The 17,678-nt window shown below is 37.7% G+C and overlaps 1 protein-coding gene across 10 annotated transcripts in view; it reads left to right on the top strand.

The window, feature by feature from the left end:
* Positions 1-17,678, top strand: part of ABCC9 (ATP binding cassette subfamily C member 9) — a 149,187-nt gene that overhangs the window by 97,317 nt on the left and 34,192 nt on the right. For all 10 annotated transcript variants that reach the window (XM_024129302.3, XM_028491076.2, XM_028491081.2 and 7 more), the window contains 5 exons: positions 5,572-5,801; positions 6,641-6,789; positions 7,007-7,076; positions 9,690-9,847; positions 13,574-13,666. In XM_024129302.3, coding sequence (XP_023985070.1) covers positions 5,572-5,801; positions 6,641-6,789; positions 7,007-7,076; positions 9,690-9,847; positions 13,574-13,666 — 700 coding nt within the window. The remainder of the gene's footprint in view (positions 1-5,571; positions 5,802-6,640; positions 6,790-7,006; positions 7,077-9,689; positions 9,848-13,573; positions 13,667-17,678) is intronic.

Raw genomic sequence — 17,678 nt, 5'->3', positions numbered from 1 at the left:
CAAGATCTGATCTATCCTGGAGAATGTTCCATGAGCACTTGAGAAGAAAGTGTATTCTGTTGTTTTTGGTTGGAATGTCCTATAAATATGTTAAGTCTGTCTTGTTTAATATCCTTGCTGGGTAGAGTAATCTTGGTTGTAGGTTTTTCCCTTTCATCACTTCGAATATGTCCTGCCACTCGCTTCTGGATTACAGAGTTTCTGCTGAGTGATCAGCTGTTAACCTTATGTGGCTTCCCTTCCCCTTTTATGACTGTTAGCATTTGCCTTATGTATTGAGGTGCTCCTATGTCGGGTCCATAAATATTTACAATTGTTATATCTTCTTCTTGGATTGATCCCTTGATCATTATGTAGTGTCCTTCTTTGTCTCTTGTAATAGTCTTTATTTTAAAGTCTGTTTTGTCTGATATGAAAATTGCTACTCCAGCTTTCTTTTCATTTCCATTTGCAGGGAATATATTTTTCCATCCCCTCACTTTCAGTCTTTTTGTCCCTAGGTCTCTTGTAGACAGCATATATACAGGTCTTGTTTTTGTATCCATTCAGCCAGTCTGTGTCTTCTGGTTGGACATTTAATCCATTTACATTTAAGGTAGTTATCGATATGTATGTTCCTATTCGAATCCATTTTCTTAATTGTTTTGGGTTTGTTATTGTAGGTCTTTTCCTTCTCTCGTGTTTCCTGCCTAGAGAAGTTCCTTTAGCATTTGTTGTAAAGCTGGTTTGATGGTGCTGAATTCTCTTAGCTTTTGCTTGTCTGTAAAGGTTTTAATTTCTCTGTCAAATCTGAATGAGATCCTTGCTGGGTAGAGTAATCTTGGTTGTAGGTTTTTCCCTTTCATCACTTCGAATATGTCCTGCCACTCGCTTCTGGATTACAGAGTTTCTGCTGAGTGATCAGCTGTTAACCTTATGTGGCTTCCCTTCTATGTTATTTGTTGTTTTTCCCTTGCTGCTTTTAATATTTGTTCTTTGTATTTAATTTTTGTTAGTTTGATTAATAATCGTTGGCATGTTTCTCCTTAGATTTATCCTGTATGGGACTCTCTGTGCTTCCTGGACTTGACTGACTATTTCCTTTCCCATGTTAGGGAAGTTTCCGACTATAATCTCTTCAAATATTTTCTCAGACCCTTTCTTTTCTCTTCTTATTCTGGGACCCCTATAATTCGAATGTTGGTACCTTTAATGTTGTCCCAGAGGTCTCTGAGACAGTCCTCAATTCTTTTCATTCTTTTTTCTTTATTCTGCTCTGTGATAGTTATTTCCACCATTTTATCTTCCAGGTTACTTATCCGTTCTTCTGCTTCAGTTATTCTGTTATTGATTCCTTCTAGAGAATTTCTAATTTCATTTATTGTGTTGTTCATCATTGTTTGTTTGCTCTTTAGTTCTTCTAGGTCCTTGTTAAATGTTTCTTGTATTTTCTTCATTCTTTTTCCAAGATTTTGGATCATCTTTACTGTCATTACTTTGAATTCTTTTTCGGGTAGACTGCGTATTTCCTCTTCATTTGTTTGGTCTGGTGGGTTTTTACCTTGTTCCTTCATCTGCTGCATATTTCTCTGTCTTCCCATTTTGCTTAACTTACTGTGTTTAGGGTTAACACAGGCTGCAGGTTTGTAGTTCCTGTTGTTTTTGGTGTCTGCCCCCAGTGGGTAAGGTTGGTTCAGTGGTTTGTGTAGGCTTCCTGGTTGAGGGGACTGGTGCCTGGTGCCTGTGTTCTGGTGAGTGGGGCTGGATCTTGTCTTTCTGGTGGGCAGGGCTATGTCCAGTGGTGTGTTTTGGGGTGTCTGTCTACTTAGTATGATTTTAGGGAGCTTCTCTACTAATGGGTGGGGTTGTGTTCCTGTATTGCTAGTTGTTTGGCACGGGACGTCCAGCACTGGAGCTTGCTGGCCATTGGGTGGAGCTGGGTCTCAGTGTTGAGACAGAGACCTCTTGGAGAGCTCTCGCTGATTGATATTACGTGGGGCCTAGAGGTCTCTGGTGGTCCAATGTTCTGATTTCAGCTCTCCCACCTCAGAGACTCAGGCCTGACATCAGTCCAGAAAACGAAGACCCTGTCATCCACACAGCTCAGAAGAAAAGGGAGAAAAAAAGAAAGAAAAATAATAATATAAAACAATTAAAATTTTTAAAAATTAAAAAAATTATTAAAATAAAAAAATAAATTAAAAAAAGAAGAGAGCAACCAAACCAATAAACAAATCCACCAATGATAATAAGCGCTAAAACTATACTAAGATAAACATAAAGATCAGTAACTAGTCAATTGCAGACAGCAAACTCCAAGTCTACAGTTGCTGCAACGTCCACCACCTCAGTTTTGGGATGATTTGTTGTCTATTCAGGTATTCCACAGATGCAGGGTACATTAAGTTGATTGTGGAGATTTAATCTGCTGCTCCGAGCCTGCTGGGAGAGATTTCCCTTTCTCTTCTTTGTTTGCACAGCTCCTGGGGTTCAGCTTTGGTTTTGGCCCCACCTCTGCATGTAGGTCACCCTCAGGCATCTGTTCCCCACCCAGACAGGACAGGGTTAAACTGGTGGCTGATTAGGGAGCTCTGGCTCACTCAGGCCGGGGGGAGGGAAGGGTACAGTAGTTATAATTGGAATGCGAGGCCGAGCCAGCGGCTGCAGAGGCCAGCGTGACTTTGCAACAGCCTGAGGTGCACCATGTGTTCTCCCAGGAAAGTTGTCCCTGGATCAAGGGACCCTGGCAGTGGTGGGCAGCACAGGCTTCCGGTGGGAGGGGTGTGTGGATAGTGACCTGTGCTTGCACACAGGATTCTTGGTGGCTGCAAGAGCAGTGTTAGCATTTCATGCCCATCTCTAGGGTCCGAGCTGATAGCCGTGGCTCGCTTCCGTCTCTGGAGCTCATTTAGGCAGTGCTCTGAATCCCCTCTCCTCGTGCACCCTGAAACAATGGTCTCTTGCCTCTTAGGCAGGTCCAGGCTTTTTCCAGACTTCCTCCCGGCTAGCTGTGGTACACTAGCCCCCTTCACGCTCTGTTCATGCAGCCAACCCCAGTCCTCTCCCTGGGATCCGACCTCCAAAGCCCGAGCCTCAGCTCCCAGCCCCCACCCTCCCTGGTGGGTGAGCAGAGAAGCCTCTCGGACTGGTGAATGCTGGTCGGCACCAATCCTCTGTATGGTAATCTCTCCTCTTGCCCTCTGCACCCCTGTTGCTGTGCTCTCCTCCGTGGCTCTGAAGCTTCTCCTCCCCACACCCTGTCACTGCCAGTGAAGTGGGTTCCTAGTGTGTGGAAACGTTTCCTTCTTCACAGCGTCCTCCCAGAGGTGCAGGTCCCATCCCTATACTTTTGTCTCTGTTTTTTCTTTTTTCTTTTGCCCTACCGAGGTATGTGGGGAGTTTCTTGCCTTTTGGGAAGTCTGAGGTCTTCTGCCAGCATTCAGTAGGTATTCTGTAGGAGCTGTTCCACATGTAGATGTATTTCTGATGTATTTGTGAGGAGGAAGGTGATCTCCACGTCTTACTCCTCCGCCATCTTAAAGGTCTCCCCTAAGAAAGTTTTAAAAGAATGTTTGGGGACCTCTATGGTGGTCCGGTGGTTAGGACTCAGCGCTTTCACTGCCATGGCCCTGGAATTCAATCCCTGGTCAGGGAGCTAAGATCCAGCAAGCCACATGCCATGGCCACAAAAGCAAAAGCAAAAACAAAGAAACAAAAAGAATGTCTGGTGCTGTAAACAGACAGCCTCTAGAATTGCAGTTACTCTCTCCAGTATTTCAGTAGTGAATATAGCATTTGAGAGGCTGACTCTGCCCTGGGCTTGCTGTGTTAATCCGTTTTCTCAGGTGTAAAATAAGATAATAACACTTTTCTTACAGAGTAGAAGGAAATAATTTATATCAAAGAGTCCAGTATGGTGCATATTACCTAGTAGATTGCTCCTCCTGGTGCTGTCAGTATGTCTGTTCAAGCCACCAGGAAGGGAAAAAAGAAAAGTAGTTGCCCATATTTTTTTCTACTGCTAACCATTGGCCAGTTCATCATCTGGACAGATTAGGTTCTGGGGAAGTGAAGAAATGCTGTCTTAACTGGACAGCCGTAGGCAAGCTGAAATTTCAATTAATATGGAAACAGAGAATAGATATTGAGGAAACACAGTCTGCAAGTGTCTACCCCTTTGATCATGCAAATTTCAAATCCTGTTCTCACACATTGGACCCACCCTTACCAAAGGGTAGATTATCTGAGACCTGTTCATTTTTTGTATCCAGCTTAAATATTAGGATCCTTGGTGATGCTCAGTCTTCCCATCATATCCACACTTAGATCTCTGTTGTCTGATAACCTGTAAACCAAATTATCTATCTTTCCTACCCACACCCTGCTCACTATACAGTAGTAGAGTGCATACAGGATGACTGCAATGAAAACTGCCTTTGGGAAAAGAAAGAATGGGAAATCCACAACAGTCACTAGACCATACGAATGATCAAATTTTGCTGTTCAGGAAATACCAAAATTCCCTGTCCTTGTAATGGAGTATATTCTTAAGATAACCATCTAGAAGTTTCCAGGTGGCTTAAAGAGTTGAGAGGACATCCCTGCACATTGTCCTCTGTCCCCTGGCTTTGCCTTCTGGAAGGTTTCTTTTTGCCCATGCTCCTCCATGACCACATTTAAAACTAGCCATAGAGATTATGGATTATTCCCTCTTGAGCTATGCACAAATTTCAGAGACTGTCTCCTCCTGGTGCAGTTTTACAAATTCAGAAATGTAGAGTTCAAAAAATTATAAATGTTTGCAGGCCTGTCATGTAGTGTTATTGGCAACACCATTCCTTCAATAACTTAGTGAACTTCTAGTCTATATTTCTAGTTAGTTTGATGTGTAATAAATCAGCAAATTAACTCATCCAGACATAGATTTTATGTTTATTTTTTCATTCACTCATTCTTTCATTTATTTATTCATTTTCACGTATTTTTTAACTTATTTTTTACTGAGGTAACATTGTCTTATAACATTATGTAAGTTTCCTGTGTACAACATTATATTTCTACTTCTGTAGACCCTACAGCATGCTCACCACCAAAACAGTTGATCCCCTTTACCCATTTCATCCCCCTCCCCCACCCCTTTCTCTTCTGGTAACCACTACTCTGTTCTCTGTATCCATGTGTGTTTCTGTGTGGTTTGAGTTGTTCATTTATTTTGGTTTTTTTGGTTGTTTTTTAAATATACATATGAGTGAAATTGTACAGTATTTGTCTTTATCTGTCTGACTTGTTTCACTTAGCATAATACCCTCATCAAGATCCATCCATGTTGTCACATATGGCAACATTTCATCTTTTTCATGGCTGAGAATTATTCCATTGTATATATACCACATCTTCTTTATCCATTCATCTGTTGATGGGCACTCATCTATTTTTTAAATGAAGTTTTTCCCTGCTAAAAGCATTTTAAATTTCTAAGACTAATATTTGTATTTCTATAAGTTTGATGGAGGTTTGTGTGTAGAGGGTGGATAATACAAATTCTATCTTCCCGTTGCCTGTCAGAAGATTTAAAAAGTGTTTTGTATGCAGAGGAAGAGGAGGAGGAAGATGAGGATGATAACATGTCCACTGTAATGAGGCTGAGGACTAAAATGCCATGGAAGACCTGTTGGCGGTACCTCACTTCTGGAGGATTCTTCTTGCTCTTCCTGATGATTTTCTCTAAGCTTTTGAAGCATTCCGTCATTGTAGCTATAGACTACTGGCTGGCCACATGGACCTCAGAGTACAGTATAAACAATACTGGAAAAGCTGATCAGGTACAGTGAAATGTTGAGACTAACAGTGATACCCTTTTATCTAGTTAGATACAAATACTCTATATGTCACAGGAATTTGTGGTGTTTTTCTGTTTTGTTTTTAACTTATTTTATTGAAGTATAGTTGATTTACAATGTGTTCATTTCTGCTGTACAGCAAAGTGATTCAGTTGTATATATATATATATGTATATTCTTTTCCATTATGGTTTATCACAGGATAATAAATATAGTTCCCTGTGCTATACAGTAGGACCTTGTTGTTTATCCATTCTAAATATAATAGTTTGCAACCACTAATCTCCAAATCCCAATCCATACCTACCCCACCCTCCTCCCCCTTGGCAACCACAGGTCTGTTCTCTATGTCTGTCACAGGACTTTTGTAATGATTCAATAAATTAATTAGAGCAGGACCTGAAATATATCATAAGAAGCATTTAAAGATAATGCTTGGATTTGGATTCAAGGGAGTTATACACATGATATATGTGTTTATGCATAATATACACACTGGACTTTTGTTGTTGTTCTGATGGTATTTGATTTTAACCAGTGAATTAGCTGGTCATTCTGAGATTAGGGATAGCAAGAATGAGCTTTGTGATGTAAAAAGTCAAGAATATTTCAAACCAGAAAACAGACGCTAAGGCTTCATCTGCCCTTAGGCAAACCTTAAAGGAAGGTGAAGGAGTCTCCAAGAACTACACTCCTTCCACTGTCTAAACTGATATAAGATAATGAAGTTGATATTGCCAGGCTTTGATGTTGTGTGTTCTAGTAAGAAAAAACTCAGTTGATAATTTCTTATGTGCTTTCTTGTGTTGGCTGCTTTTTAGACCTACTATGTGGCTGGATTTAGCATACTTTGTGGAGCAGGTATTTTCCTCTGCCTTGTTACATCTCTCACTGTGGAATGGATGGGTGTCACAGCTGCCAAAAATCTTCACCACAATCTCCTCAATAAGATCATTCTTGGACCAATAAGGTAAAAAAAGTAGTTATTTACTTTACTCCCACACAGAAAATCATAAAAACATGTATTTTTAAATTGAAGTGAAATGTGAAATTTTAAAGAATTTATGCAGTCTTTCAGCAGATCAATAGGGATCTTCTCACTTTTATGACCCCAAAATGACTGTTAGCAGTGTTTAGGTTCCAGATAATTTAATATTATAATACATTCCAATCTGTTCATTCCCTAGATTCTTTGATACCACACCACTGGGACTGATTCTCAATCGCTTTTCAGCTGATACAAATATCATTGATCAGGTGAGTGCCCGAGTTACTTCCAAGTTCAAAAATAAATTTCTCAGTGTAAGCTAAATAACATTTTAAGATAAATCATGATTCCTGTTAACAACAGAGGATTTCTAAAACTTAAATGAAAGCCTATTTGCATTCATATCAATATTACATATATGCATAAATGATTTCTGGAATAAAATCTTTTTTTTTTTTTTTTTTTTTGTGGTACGTGGGCCTCTCACTGTTGTGGCCTCTCCCGTTGCGGAGCACAGGCTCCGGAAGCACAGGCTCAGTGGCCATGGCTTACGGGCCCAGCTGCTCCGCGGCATGTGGGATCTTCCCGGACCGGGGCACGAACCCGTGTCCCCTGCATTGGCAGGTGGACTCGCAACCACTGCGCCACCAGGGAAGCCCTGGAATAAAATCTTAAAGGAAAACCTTAATTCAAAAAAATTTATTCATGTGGAAGAGGATACTTAGAGAATCAGCATGAAATAAAGAGAAATAGCAAAGAATGAACATTAAAATTTTTTATGTAAAAAGAAATGATTTTGATCAATGTTGTATCTCCATTCACAATGGAGGTGTTGTAAAGCTCTTAAAGCTTAGTATTAATGCAGAGTGTCTCCCAGAAGTAAAGAATGGAATACCAAGCTGTCTTAGATGTCCTTTACCTTTGTTAGATTGGCTCTTGAATGAGAGAAACTTTAGATCGTGTGATATCTTAGGGAATATTTCAAGGATGCCCAGTTTAGTCTTAGGTCCTTAGGCCTCTAGAAGTTTGTCCTGAAGTTAAAGACCTCAAACTCTGAAACTGGATCACTCCATGAACTGACTCCTTAGGGTGATTGAGCAAAGATTTGGCAAATCCAGCCCTTTCCTTTTCTGATTTTCCAGCGTGGCCTTAAGAACACCTAAATTACCATCAATTTAGTAAAAGAATGGTGCATGCAGCTGACTAAAATGTATGCTGAAAAATTTTGATGTTTTCACAACATTGGTGTCAGGTCATGCTACACCTAAAACACTTCCTAAGAAATACATATTGGAAAAGAAGAGACAGAACACTCCTTATTTGGAAGATGATACTGTTGCTACCTAGAGAGTCCAAAGCAGTCAGTACAATAAAGAACCAATTAGAAATTTAAGCAGAATATCTACATAAGACATACAATATAAAAGTCAGTAACTCTCTCTACACCAATTAAAAATTATGTGAAAAATAAATTTCACTTATAATAACAACAAAAACTATGAAAAGAAAAATAAACATAATATGAAGAAAAGTGATCCAACAATCCTGGAAATCATAAAAATTATATATATATATATAAAATTTCCCTATCAGATACCTAAAAAATACTATAAAATTAAAACACTCTGATGATCACAGAAAACATGCAGATCAAAAGAACAAAGTGGAGAACTCAAAAACACCAGCATATCTCGAATCAGTAAGAAAAGGAATATTTTTTCAGTAAAGGGTGTTGGGACAATTAACTACCTATAAAATACAAAGCAAATTCACGTGTAATAAAGAGGGCCATCTAAAAACAAAAAACTATAAAATAAAACGTAGGAGAGTAGTTTTAGAATTTGGGGTGGGAAAGGTCTTTATAAGTAAGACACAAAACTCAGAAACAATAAGAGAAAAGGCCAACAGAAATGACTCTAAAATTTTAAACTTCTATTGAGCCAAAGCATCAGAGACATATTTAAAATGTAATAGATTCATTGGGAGAAAAACTGGCAACATATGTAAAAAAAGAGGGTAAACATCCATGACACATAAAGGGCATCTAAAAATCAATAAGGAAGATAAATAATCCAATGAAAAATGTGCAAAGAATATGAGCAAGCAATTATATTAAATTAATAGAGGAATAGCTAAATACGTTTTTTAATGCTATGCAGCTGTTAAAAAGAAATAGATTTGTATATAGTGGCATGGGAAGTTTTACAGTCCATTTTGTTCAGTAAAACAAAACAAGCAAATGGGAAAATAAGGTTTAGAGTATAGTCCTATTTGTATAAAATCCCACAAGATAAATAGGTAGATAGGTAAATAACTGACCAAAGATAAGTAGATAGGTAGATGGATAAACAATGGGAAGTGAGTGAAGTTGAAGGAGTGATGAATTGCTTATAATGAAAATGTTTGTATACTACTTTTGGAAGTAATTATATAACTATGTTAATATAAAATTAATGATTTGGGGGTTTCCCTGGTGGCGCAGTGGTTAGGAATCCGCCTGCCAATGCAGGGGACGCAAGTTTGAACCCTGGTCCGGGAGGATCCCACATGCTGCAGAGCAACTAGGCCTGTGTGCCACAACTGCTGAACCTGCGCCCTAGAGCCTGCGAGCCACAACTACTGAGCCCGCGCACCTGGAGCCCGTGCTCCACAGCAAGAGAAGCCACTGCAAGCCCGCGCACCTCAACGAGGAGTGGCCCCCGCTCACCGCAACAAGAGAGGGCCCGAGTGCGGCAGCAAAGACCCAACGCAGCCAAAACTAAATAAATAAAATAAATAAATTTATAAAAAAATAAAAATAAATTAAATTAATGATTTGTTGCCTTATAACCAATGTTTTATTTGAGCTAAAACATTTTCCTTTCAAACCACCTTTTTAACAGCATATCCCTCCAACTTTGGAATCTCTAACTCGCTCAACACTGCTCTGCGTGTCTGCCATTGGCATGATTTCTTATGCTACCCCTGTGTTCCTGGTTGCACTTGTGCCTCTTGGGGTCGCCTTTTATTTTATCCAGAAATACTTCCGAGTGGCCTCTAAGTAAGTAAAACAATGCACTATTCATCTTCCATGTATTTGATTGTGATCCAGATTGGCTGTAACATTTTTCAAGATAGGGTATAGAGTTTGGAAATGAAATCTAATTTAACTTGATGAAACCTATCCTGATATTATGTTTCATTTGAAGAGATATTTTGTTTCTGTAATTGGTTATCTGAGCCTTACATAGTTCTGGACTTATACTGACAAGTGGATTGAGCCCAATTTTTCATTCCATGGTCCTTTTTCTGTACATGGCATTGACAGAAAACTTATGAAATCAAATATAGTCCCAAAGGATAAGTGATTTAATATTGTTATATTTCACAAGTGGGGGGAAAAAAAGTAAAATATTTTCAAATGATTAAAATGTACTCCATAAAAGATTAGTAGAAGTAAAAAGAGGTTAAAGAGATAAATCGGAGTGACAACTATAAAAGTAGAGACTCTTGAATGTCTGGTAGGAGTGCTGTAACTTTAAGAGGTTGGAAATTTTTATATTGGATCATTTAACACGCCCTTGAATATCCAGCCAAATAAATAAAAGATAGCCATGGGTTGTAAATTCTTCTGTTAATATAAGATTTATCATTTGCTGAGATGTTGAATAATTAAGTGAAATATAGTACCAGTTGTTTTGAAATTTCCAATTTAACTTTGAAGTCCATGCTTTAAATAATACAGTAAATTTTATATTATCGCAGTAACCACTTTATTTCAGCAAACACTTATCAAGCATTGCGTGTTGTAAATAACTGTGTAAGCCATGTGGCAGAGGAAGAGATCAGCATGGCAAGGAACGATTCTCAAGAAACTTACAGTCTCTTGGGAAGATAAAAAAATAAATAAGGTAGCCCGTATATGTGGATCAAGTGCTGGAATAGGAAGGCAGATATTGAGTTTATTCGGTAAAATGAGAAGATTTAATAGGACTTGAGTGCAGGGAAAATGAAAAAAATCAGGTAACAGGAAAAGGCAAGATTATAGTTGAGAACCTCTGGATATATCTGCAACATTTCTTAATTTAAAAAAATATATGTAGTTGTTTCTCCCTCAGGGCTATGAATTAGGATCCTTCAAATGTTATATTAAATCAGATGCTATGTTAAATCTAGGGATGCATTTTCATCCCTAGCCTCTTCCCTTTGCTTGTAGCAAATTCAGACCAAAAGGAAGAGGCTAGCCATTAAATGCACTCTTTCATTTCTTCTGGTATTATTGTTTTGTTTTGTTTTCTGGTATTATTGTTGATGCTGCTTGCCGGAGGGGCAGAAAAGTTCAGATACTTCATTTCTGCTGGCTGTTTCCAAATCTCACTTTGCCTTCTCACCACTGATATTCAACAGTCATGTTTTACTTCAATCTCATACTCATTTGGGCCTGTTTTCACTCCTGGGCAATACAAATTGAGTGCAAAAGCCAGGCACATATTCTTAGTTCATTACAAATTTGAATTGTGAATTCTGTTCATTATAAGTAAGAATAATCCGTTAACATTGATAGTTAAAATATGCAAGGAATGAATTATTTTTAAAGGATGAACATTGATAATGGATTATAAGCCATTCTTATTTGAAATTCTCTGAAAGTTCGCAAATAGGACCACATGCTACTAAATCTCACAGACAAAAAGACCCTTCTAGATGTTGAGGTTCTGCAGGACTCACCCATGCTGGAAAGCTCAGGCAGTTTAACAGACTATTTTGTAAACACCAAAGGGAATGAAGGTGGGGCAGTAGCTACAGGAAATGCCATGAAATTTTGAATATCTAAAATCGAAGACCTCATGTGTGGTTAGCTCTGTAAGTAGGCATTTCCTGCTTACAAGAATACAAGATCAAGCTGTACCCTCACCTTTTTGGTTCTATAAAATACAGTCCTATAAGCAGAATTTCCTCCTTCCTCATTTTTTCCCTTTCATGACAAACCTCAATGTAGTGACCACTTGTTATTTGTGTCAAATTTACAAATAGCCACTTTTCTGTTTAAAAATAGCAGACTCTTTACGTTCCTTCATATTCACCCTCCTCCTCCCCTCTCTCCTTCCCCTCATTGCAGTTTCTGAAGTGAGTAAATCCATTTTAGAAACTTAAAAAAAGAAGACTTTGTGTTTGGTTGTGGGATGACCCAGGCAACCCAGAATGGCCTAAGATTATGTAACAGTTGAAGATTACGTTAACAGTGTACTTAGTTCCCTTGACTCTGGCAGGTGAATGTTAGCACTGCTACTCTCACTCCCTCGACCCCAAAGACCCCAAGAAAGACAGAAAAAAGGCTGAAAAGAAAAAACAGGCATGCTTTGAAATGTGATATAAATCTTAGCCTATTTTCTAGAAAGTCTAGCTTATGTGATTTAAAAAGTTGTCATGAGTGTGTATCTTTATGGAAAGGGTCCTATTCAGGCATTTGTCCACCAGACATTCATTGAGTGCTTTATATACCTGTAAATATATATTTACACTCGGAGGACCAGTGAATACAAGTTCCATTTAGGCAGGGATTCAATTTCATTGTGGCAGAAGCCAAACTCGTTACCTGTTTCTTCAAATATCTTTATTCTCTGTCCCCCATCCTGGTAAATAGTACTGTCATTTTCCAAGGCTGCTGAGTAATTACCAAGTCATATTTGACTCTCCTCTCTTTTTTCATTTTAGTTTATTTTTTAATTGAAGGATAGTTCATTTACAATGTTGTATTGGTTTCAGGTGTACAGCAAAGTGATTCAGTTATACACACACACATATATTTATATTCTTTTTCAGATTCTTTTCCATTATAGGTTATTACCAGATATTAAGTATAGTTCTCTGTGCTATACAGTAGGTTCTTGTTGTTTACTTACTTTATATATGGTAGTGTGTATATGTTAATCCCAAACTCCTAATTTATCTCTCCCCCCATCCCCTTTGGAAACCGTAAGTTTGTTTTCTATATCTGTGTGGCTCTCTTCTCTTATTCACTCTGCTACGAGTTGATTGTAGCAGTTTAGAAGGCTACTTCTATTAGGCTATCTCACAGTCTCCCCTTATTTTAAATTTCACCCACATCACAATAATTAAGAACTTTAAAAAAAATTTCTTACATAGACTATCTTTACTCACTGATTCTCTTCCACCCTTTACACTGTCTCCCAATTTATGTTGCTTTAACCCAGCTCTGATCATTTTATTTCTAGTCCTCAGTGTTTTTTCCCAGACCATCCAGGATCTGCTACAGTCTAGCCCTGCCCATTGTTTTTCCAGCCTTTTCCCACTACAACACAAAGGATTCTGGCAACAGCCAGATTGAACTTGCTAGTTATTTAGTCTTCTGTGCTTGCTCTTGCTTGTTCCCTCAGATGGAATGCATTTCTTCTTGTCTGTTTGGTTGAAGCCCTCCGCATGCTTAAGATTTGGCCTAAATCTCCACCTGCTCAAAGAAAATATTTCCCATCTCCTACATACAAATTAATTGCTCATTACTGTGTGTCCCCATAACACTTTACTTTAGCTGTGATACAAAGCTGATATTTTTGTACAACACATAATATTCAGCCTGGACCCGTATTTATTATACATACTTATCTTTCTCTTCCTGTTTAGATTGTAAGCTGTTGAAGTTCTTGTTAATTGAGCGCTAAAGGAAAATAGTTGCGATGACAAATAATAACCTTAATTTAGAATGAAAGCAGGAATCTTTGAGTCTGAAGAAGTGTGAGGTTTATTTTTGCACTTGTCTCTGTCCTAGGGATCTCCAGGAACTTGATGATACTACCCAGCTCCCTCTGCTTTGCCACTTCTCAGAAACCGCTGAAGGACTCACCACTATTCGGGCATTTAGGTGAGTAAACATGTTTTCCTTTTGTTGATTAGGCAGTTACATCATCAACAAATATTTACCTACATATAACTGATCATTGCTCCCATTTTTGGATGCCCGCTGTGTGCATGGCCGTGTTCTAAACTAGTAGTAAGAAAAACGTGGCAGTAAATGATCACAGAGTTTAATCTTTTGAAATTTTAATAAGAATAAAGAAAGAATTAAGCATCATGTTGGAAGGATACTAGCTGTGGGATTTAGACCAGGCTTTTAAATTCCCTAGCCTAATCTCTGAAATGGGGAAATCAGTTTCGCTTCTTAGGCTTGTCGGACTAATTGATATAATGCATGTAAAGCATTAACCACAGTGGTTAGCAGAAAAGCACCCAACATAGAAGTTAAAATAAATGTATTAATAATAAAAGAAATATTACTACACCAAAGTTATTTTAGGATTTAATCAGTTTTCTTGAATGTTTGTAAACAGAGTAATATCCCAAGCTTTTCATCAAGAGTGTTTGCTTAATACACAAAGAATTACCTGACCCTGTTTTACCTGTTCAGGTAAAATCAGAAAAGAAGGTGGCATCATTGAATGTTTCATTTACTCTAGAAAATCAACATCTTAAAGTATTATATCTTTCTGCAGTGCTAAATGCAAATATGTATTGATTTCTTTTTTAGAATTAATTAATTTTTTTATACAGCAGGTTCTTATTAGTTATCCATTTTATACACATCAGTGTCTACATGTCAATCCCAATCTCCCAGTTCATCCCACCACCACCCCCTGCCCCGCTTTCCCCCCTTGGTGTCCATACATTTGTTCTCTACATCTGTGTCTCTGTTTCTGCCTTGCAAACCAGTTCATCTGTATCATTTTTCTAGATTCCACATATATGCGTTAATATACGATATTTGTTTTTCTCTTTCTGACTGACTTCACTCTGTATGACAGTCTCTAGATCCATCCATGTATCTACAAATGACCCAATTTCATTCTTTTTTATGTCTGAGTAGTATTCCATTGTATATATGTACCTCATCTCCTCCAGCATTTGTTGTTTGTAGATTTTCTGATGATGCCCATTCTAACCGGTGTGAGGGGATACTTCATTGTAGTTTTGATTTGCATTTCTCTAATGATAAGTGATGTTGAGCATCTTTTCATGTGCCTCTTGGCCATCTGTATGTCTTCTTTAGAGAAATGTCTATATAGGTCTTCTGCCCATTTTTTGATTGGGTTGTTTGTTTTTTTAATGTTGAGCTACATGTGTTGTTTATATATTTGCAGATTAATCCTTTGTCCATTGACTCATTTGCCAATATTTTCTCCTATTCTGAGGGTTGTCTTTTTGTCTTGCTTATGGTTTCCTTTCCTGTGCAAAAGCTTTTAAGTTCCATTAGGTCCCATTTGTATATCCATTTGTATCTCCATTGTATATCCTTGCCTCCTTCATCATAGATTAGTTGACCATAGGTGCATGGGTTTATCTCTGGGTTTTCTATCCTGTTCCATTGATCCATATTTCTGTTTTTGTGCCAGCACCATATTGTCTTGATTACTGTAGCTTTGTAGTATAGTCTGAAGTCAGGCAGTCTGATTCCTCCAGCACCATTTTTTTTCCCTCAAGATAGCTTTGACTCTTCAGGGTCTCTTGTGTCTCCATACAAATTTTAAGATTTTTTGTTCTAGTTCTGTAAAAAATGCCATTGGTAATTTGATAGTGATTGCATTGAATCTGTAGATTGCTTTGGGTAGCATAGTCATTTTCATCAAGAACATGGTGTATCTCTCCATCTGTTTGTATTATCTTTGATTTCTTTCATCAGTGTCTTACAGTTTTCTGAGTACAGGTCTCTTACCTCCTTGGGTAGGTTTATTCCTAGGTATTTTATTCTTTTTGTTGCAATGGTGAATGGGAATGCTTCCTTAATTTCTCTTTCTGATCTTTCATTGTTGGTGTATAAGAATGAAAGAGATTTCTGTGCATTAATATTGTATCCTGCAACTTTACCAATTTCATTGATTAGCTCTAGTAGTTTTCTCCTGGCATCTTTAGGATTCTCTATGTACAGTATCATGTCATCTGCAAACAGTGACAGTTTTACTTCTTCTTTTCCAATTTGTATTCCTTTTATTTCTTTTTATTCTCTGATTGCCATGGCTAGGACTTCCAAAACTATGTTGAATAATAGTGGCAAGAGTGGACATCCTTGTCTTGTTCCTGATCTTAGAGGAAATGCTTTCAGTTTTTCATCATTGAGGACGATGTTTGCTGTGTGTTTGTGGTATATGGCCTTTACTATGTTGAGATAGGTTCCCTCTATGCCCACTTTCTGGAGAGTTTTTATCATAAATGGGTGTTGAATTTTGTCAAGAGCTTTTTCTGCATCTATTGAGATGATCATATGGTTTTTCTTCTTCAGTTGTTTATATGGTGTATCACATTGACTGATTTGCGTATATTGAAGAAACCTTGCATCCCTGGGATAAATCCCACTTGATCATGGTGTATGATCCTTTTAATGTGTTGTTGGATTCTGTTTGTTAGTATTTTGTTGAGGATTTTTGCATCTATATTCATCAGTGAAATTGGTCTTTAATTTTGTTTTTTTGTAGTATCTTTGTCCGGTTTTGGTATCTGGGTGATGGTGGCCTCATAGAATGAGTTTTGGAGTGTTCCTTCCTCTGCAATTTTTTGGAAGAGCTTGAGAAGGATGGGTGTTAGCTCTTCTCTAAATGTTTCATAGAATTCACCTGTGAAGCCATGTGGTCCTGGACTTGTTTGTTGGAAGATTTTTAATGACAGTTTCAATTTCATTACTTGTGATCAGTCTATTCATATTTTCTATTTCTTCCTGGTTCAGTCTTGGAAGGTTATACCTTTCTAAGAATTTGTCCATTTCTTCCAGGTTGTTCATTTTATTGGCATAGATAGAGTTACTTGTAGTAGTCTCTTATGATGCTTTGTATTTCTGCAGTATCCATTGTAACTTCTCCTTTTTCTTTTGTAATTTTTTCGATTTGAGTCCTCTCACTCTTTTTCTTGATGAGTCTGGTTAAAGGTTTATCAATTTTGTTTATCTTCTCAAGAACCAGCTTTTTGTTTTATTGATCTTTGCTATTGTTTCCTTCATTTGTTTTTCATTTATTTCTGGTCTGATCTTTATGATTTCTTTCCGTCTGCTAAGTTTGGGTTTCGTTTGTTCTTCTTTCTTTAATTCCTTTAGGTGTAAGGTGGTTAGATTGTTTATTTGAGATTTTTCTTGTTTCTTAAGGTAGGATTGTATTGCTATAAACTTCCCACTTACAACTGCTTTTTCTGCATCCCATAGGTTTTGGAACGTCGTGTTTTCATTGTCATTTGTCTCTAGGTATTTTTTGATTTTCTCTTTGATTTCTTCAGTGATCTCTTGGTCATTTAGTAGCGCATTGTTTAGCCTCCATGTGTTTGTGTTTTTTACTTTTTTTTTTTCCTGTAATTTATTTCTAATCTCATAGCGTTGTGGTTGGAAAAGATGCTTGATATGTTGTCAATTTTCTTAAGTTTACCGAGGCTCAATTTTGAGATTTTTCTTGTTTCTTAAGGTAGGATTGTATTGCTATAAACTTCCCACTTACAACTGCTTTTTCTGCATCCCATAGGTTTTGGAACGTCGTGTTTTCATTGTCATTTGTCTCTAGGTATTTTTTGATTTTCTCTTTGATTTCTTCAGTGATCTCTTGGTCATTTAGTAGCGCATTGTTTAGCCTCCATGTGTTTGTGTTTTTTACTTTTTTTTTTTCCTGTAATTTATTTCTAATCTCATAGCGTTGTGGTTGGAAAAGATGCTTGATATGTTGTCAATTTTCTTAAGTTTACCGAGGCTCAATTTGTGACCCAAGATGTGATCTACCCTGGAGAATGTTCCATGTGCACTTGAGAAGGAAGTGTAATCTGCTGTTTTCAGTTGGAGTGTCCTGTAAATATCAGTTAAATCTATCTGGTCTGTTGTGTCATTTAAAGCTTGTGTTTCCTGATTAATTTTC

Source organism: Physeter macrocephalus, chromosome 6 (assembly GCF_002837175.3).
Source record: "Physeter macrocephalus isolate SW-GA chromosome 6, ASM283717v5, whole genome shotgun sequence".
NCBI classification, from domain to species: domain Eukaryota; kingdom Metazoa; phylum Chordata; class Mammalia; order Artiodactyla; family Physeteridae; genus Physeter; species Physeter macrocephalus.
This window is presented reverse-complemented; position numbering and strand designations above follow the sequence as displayed.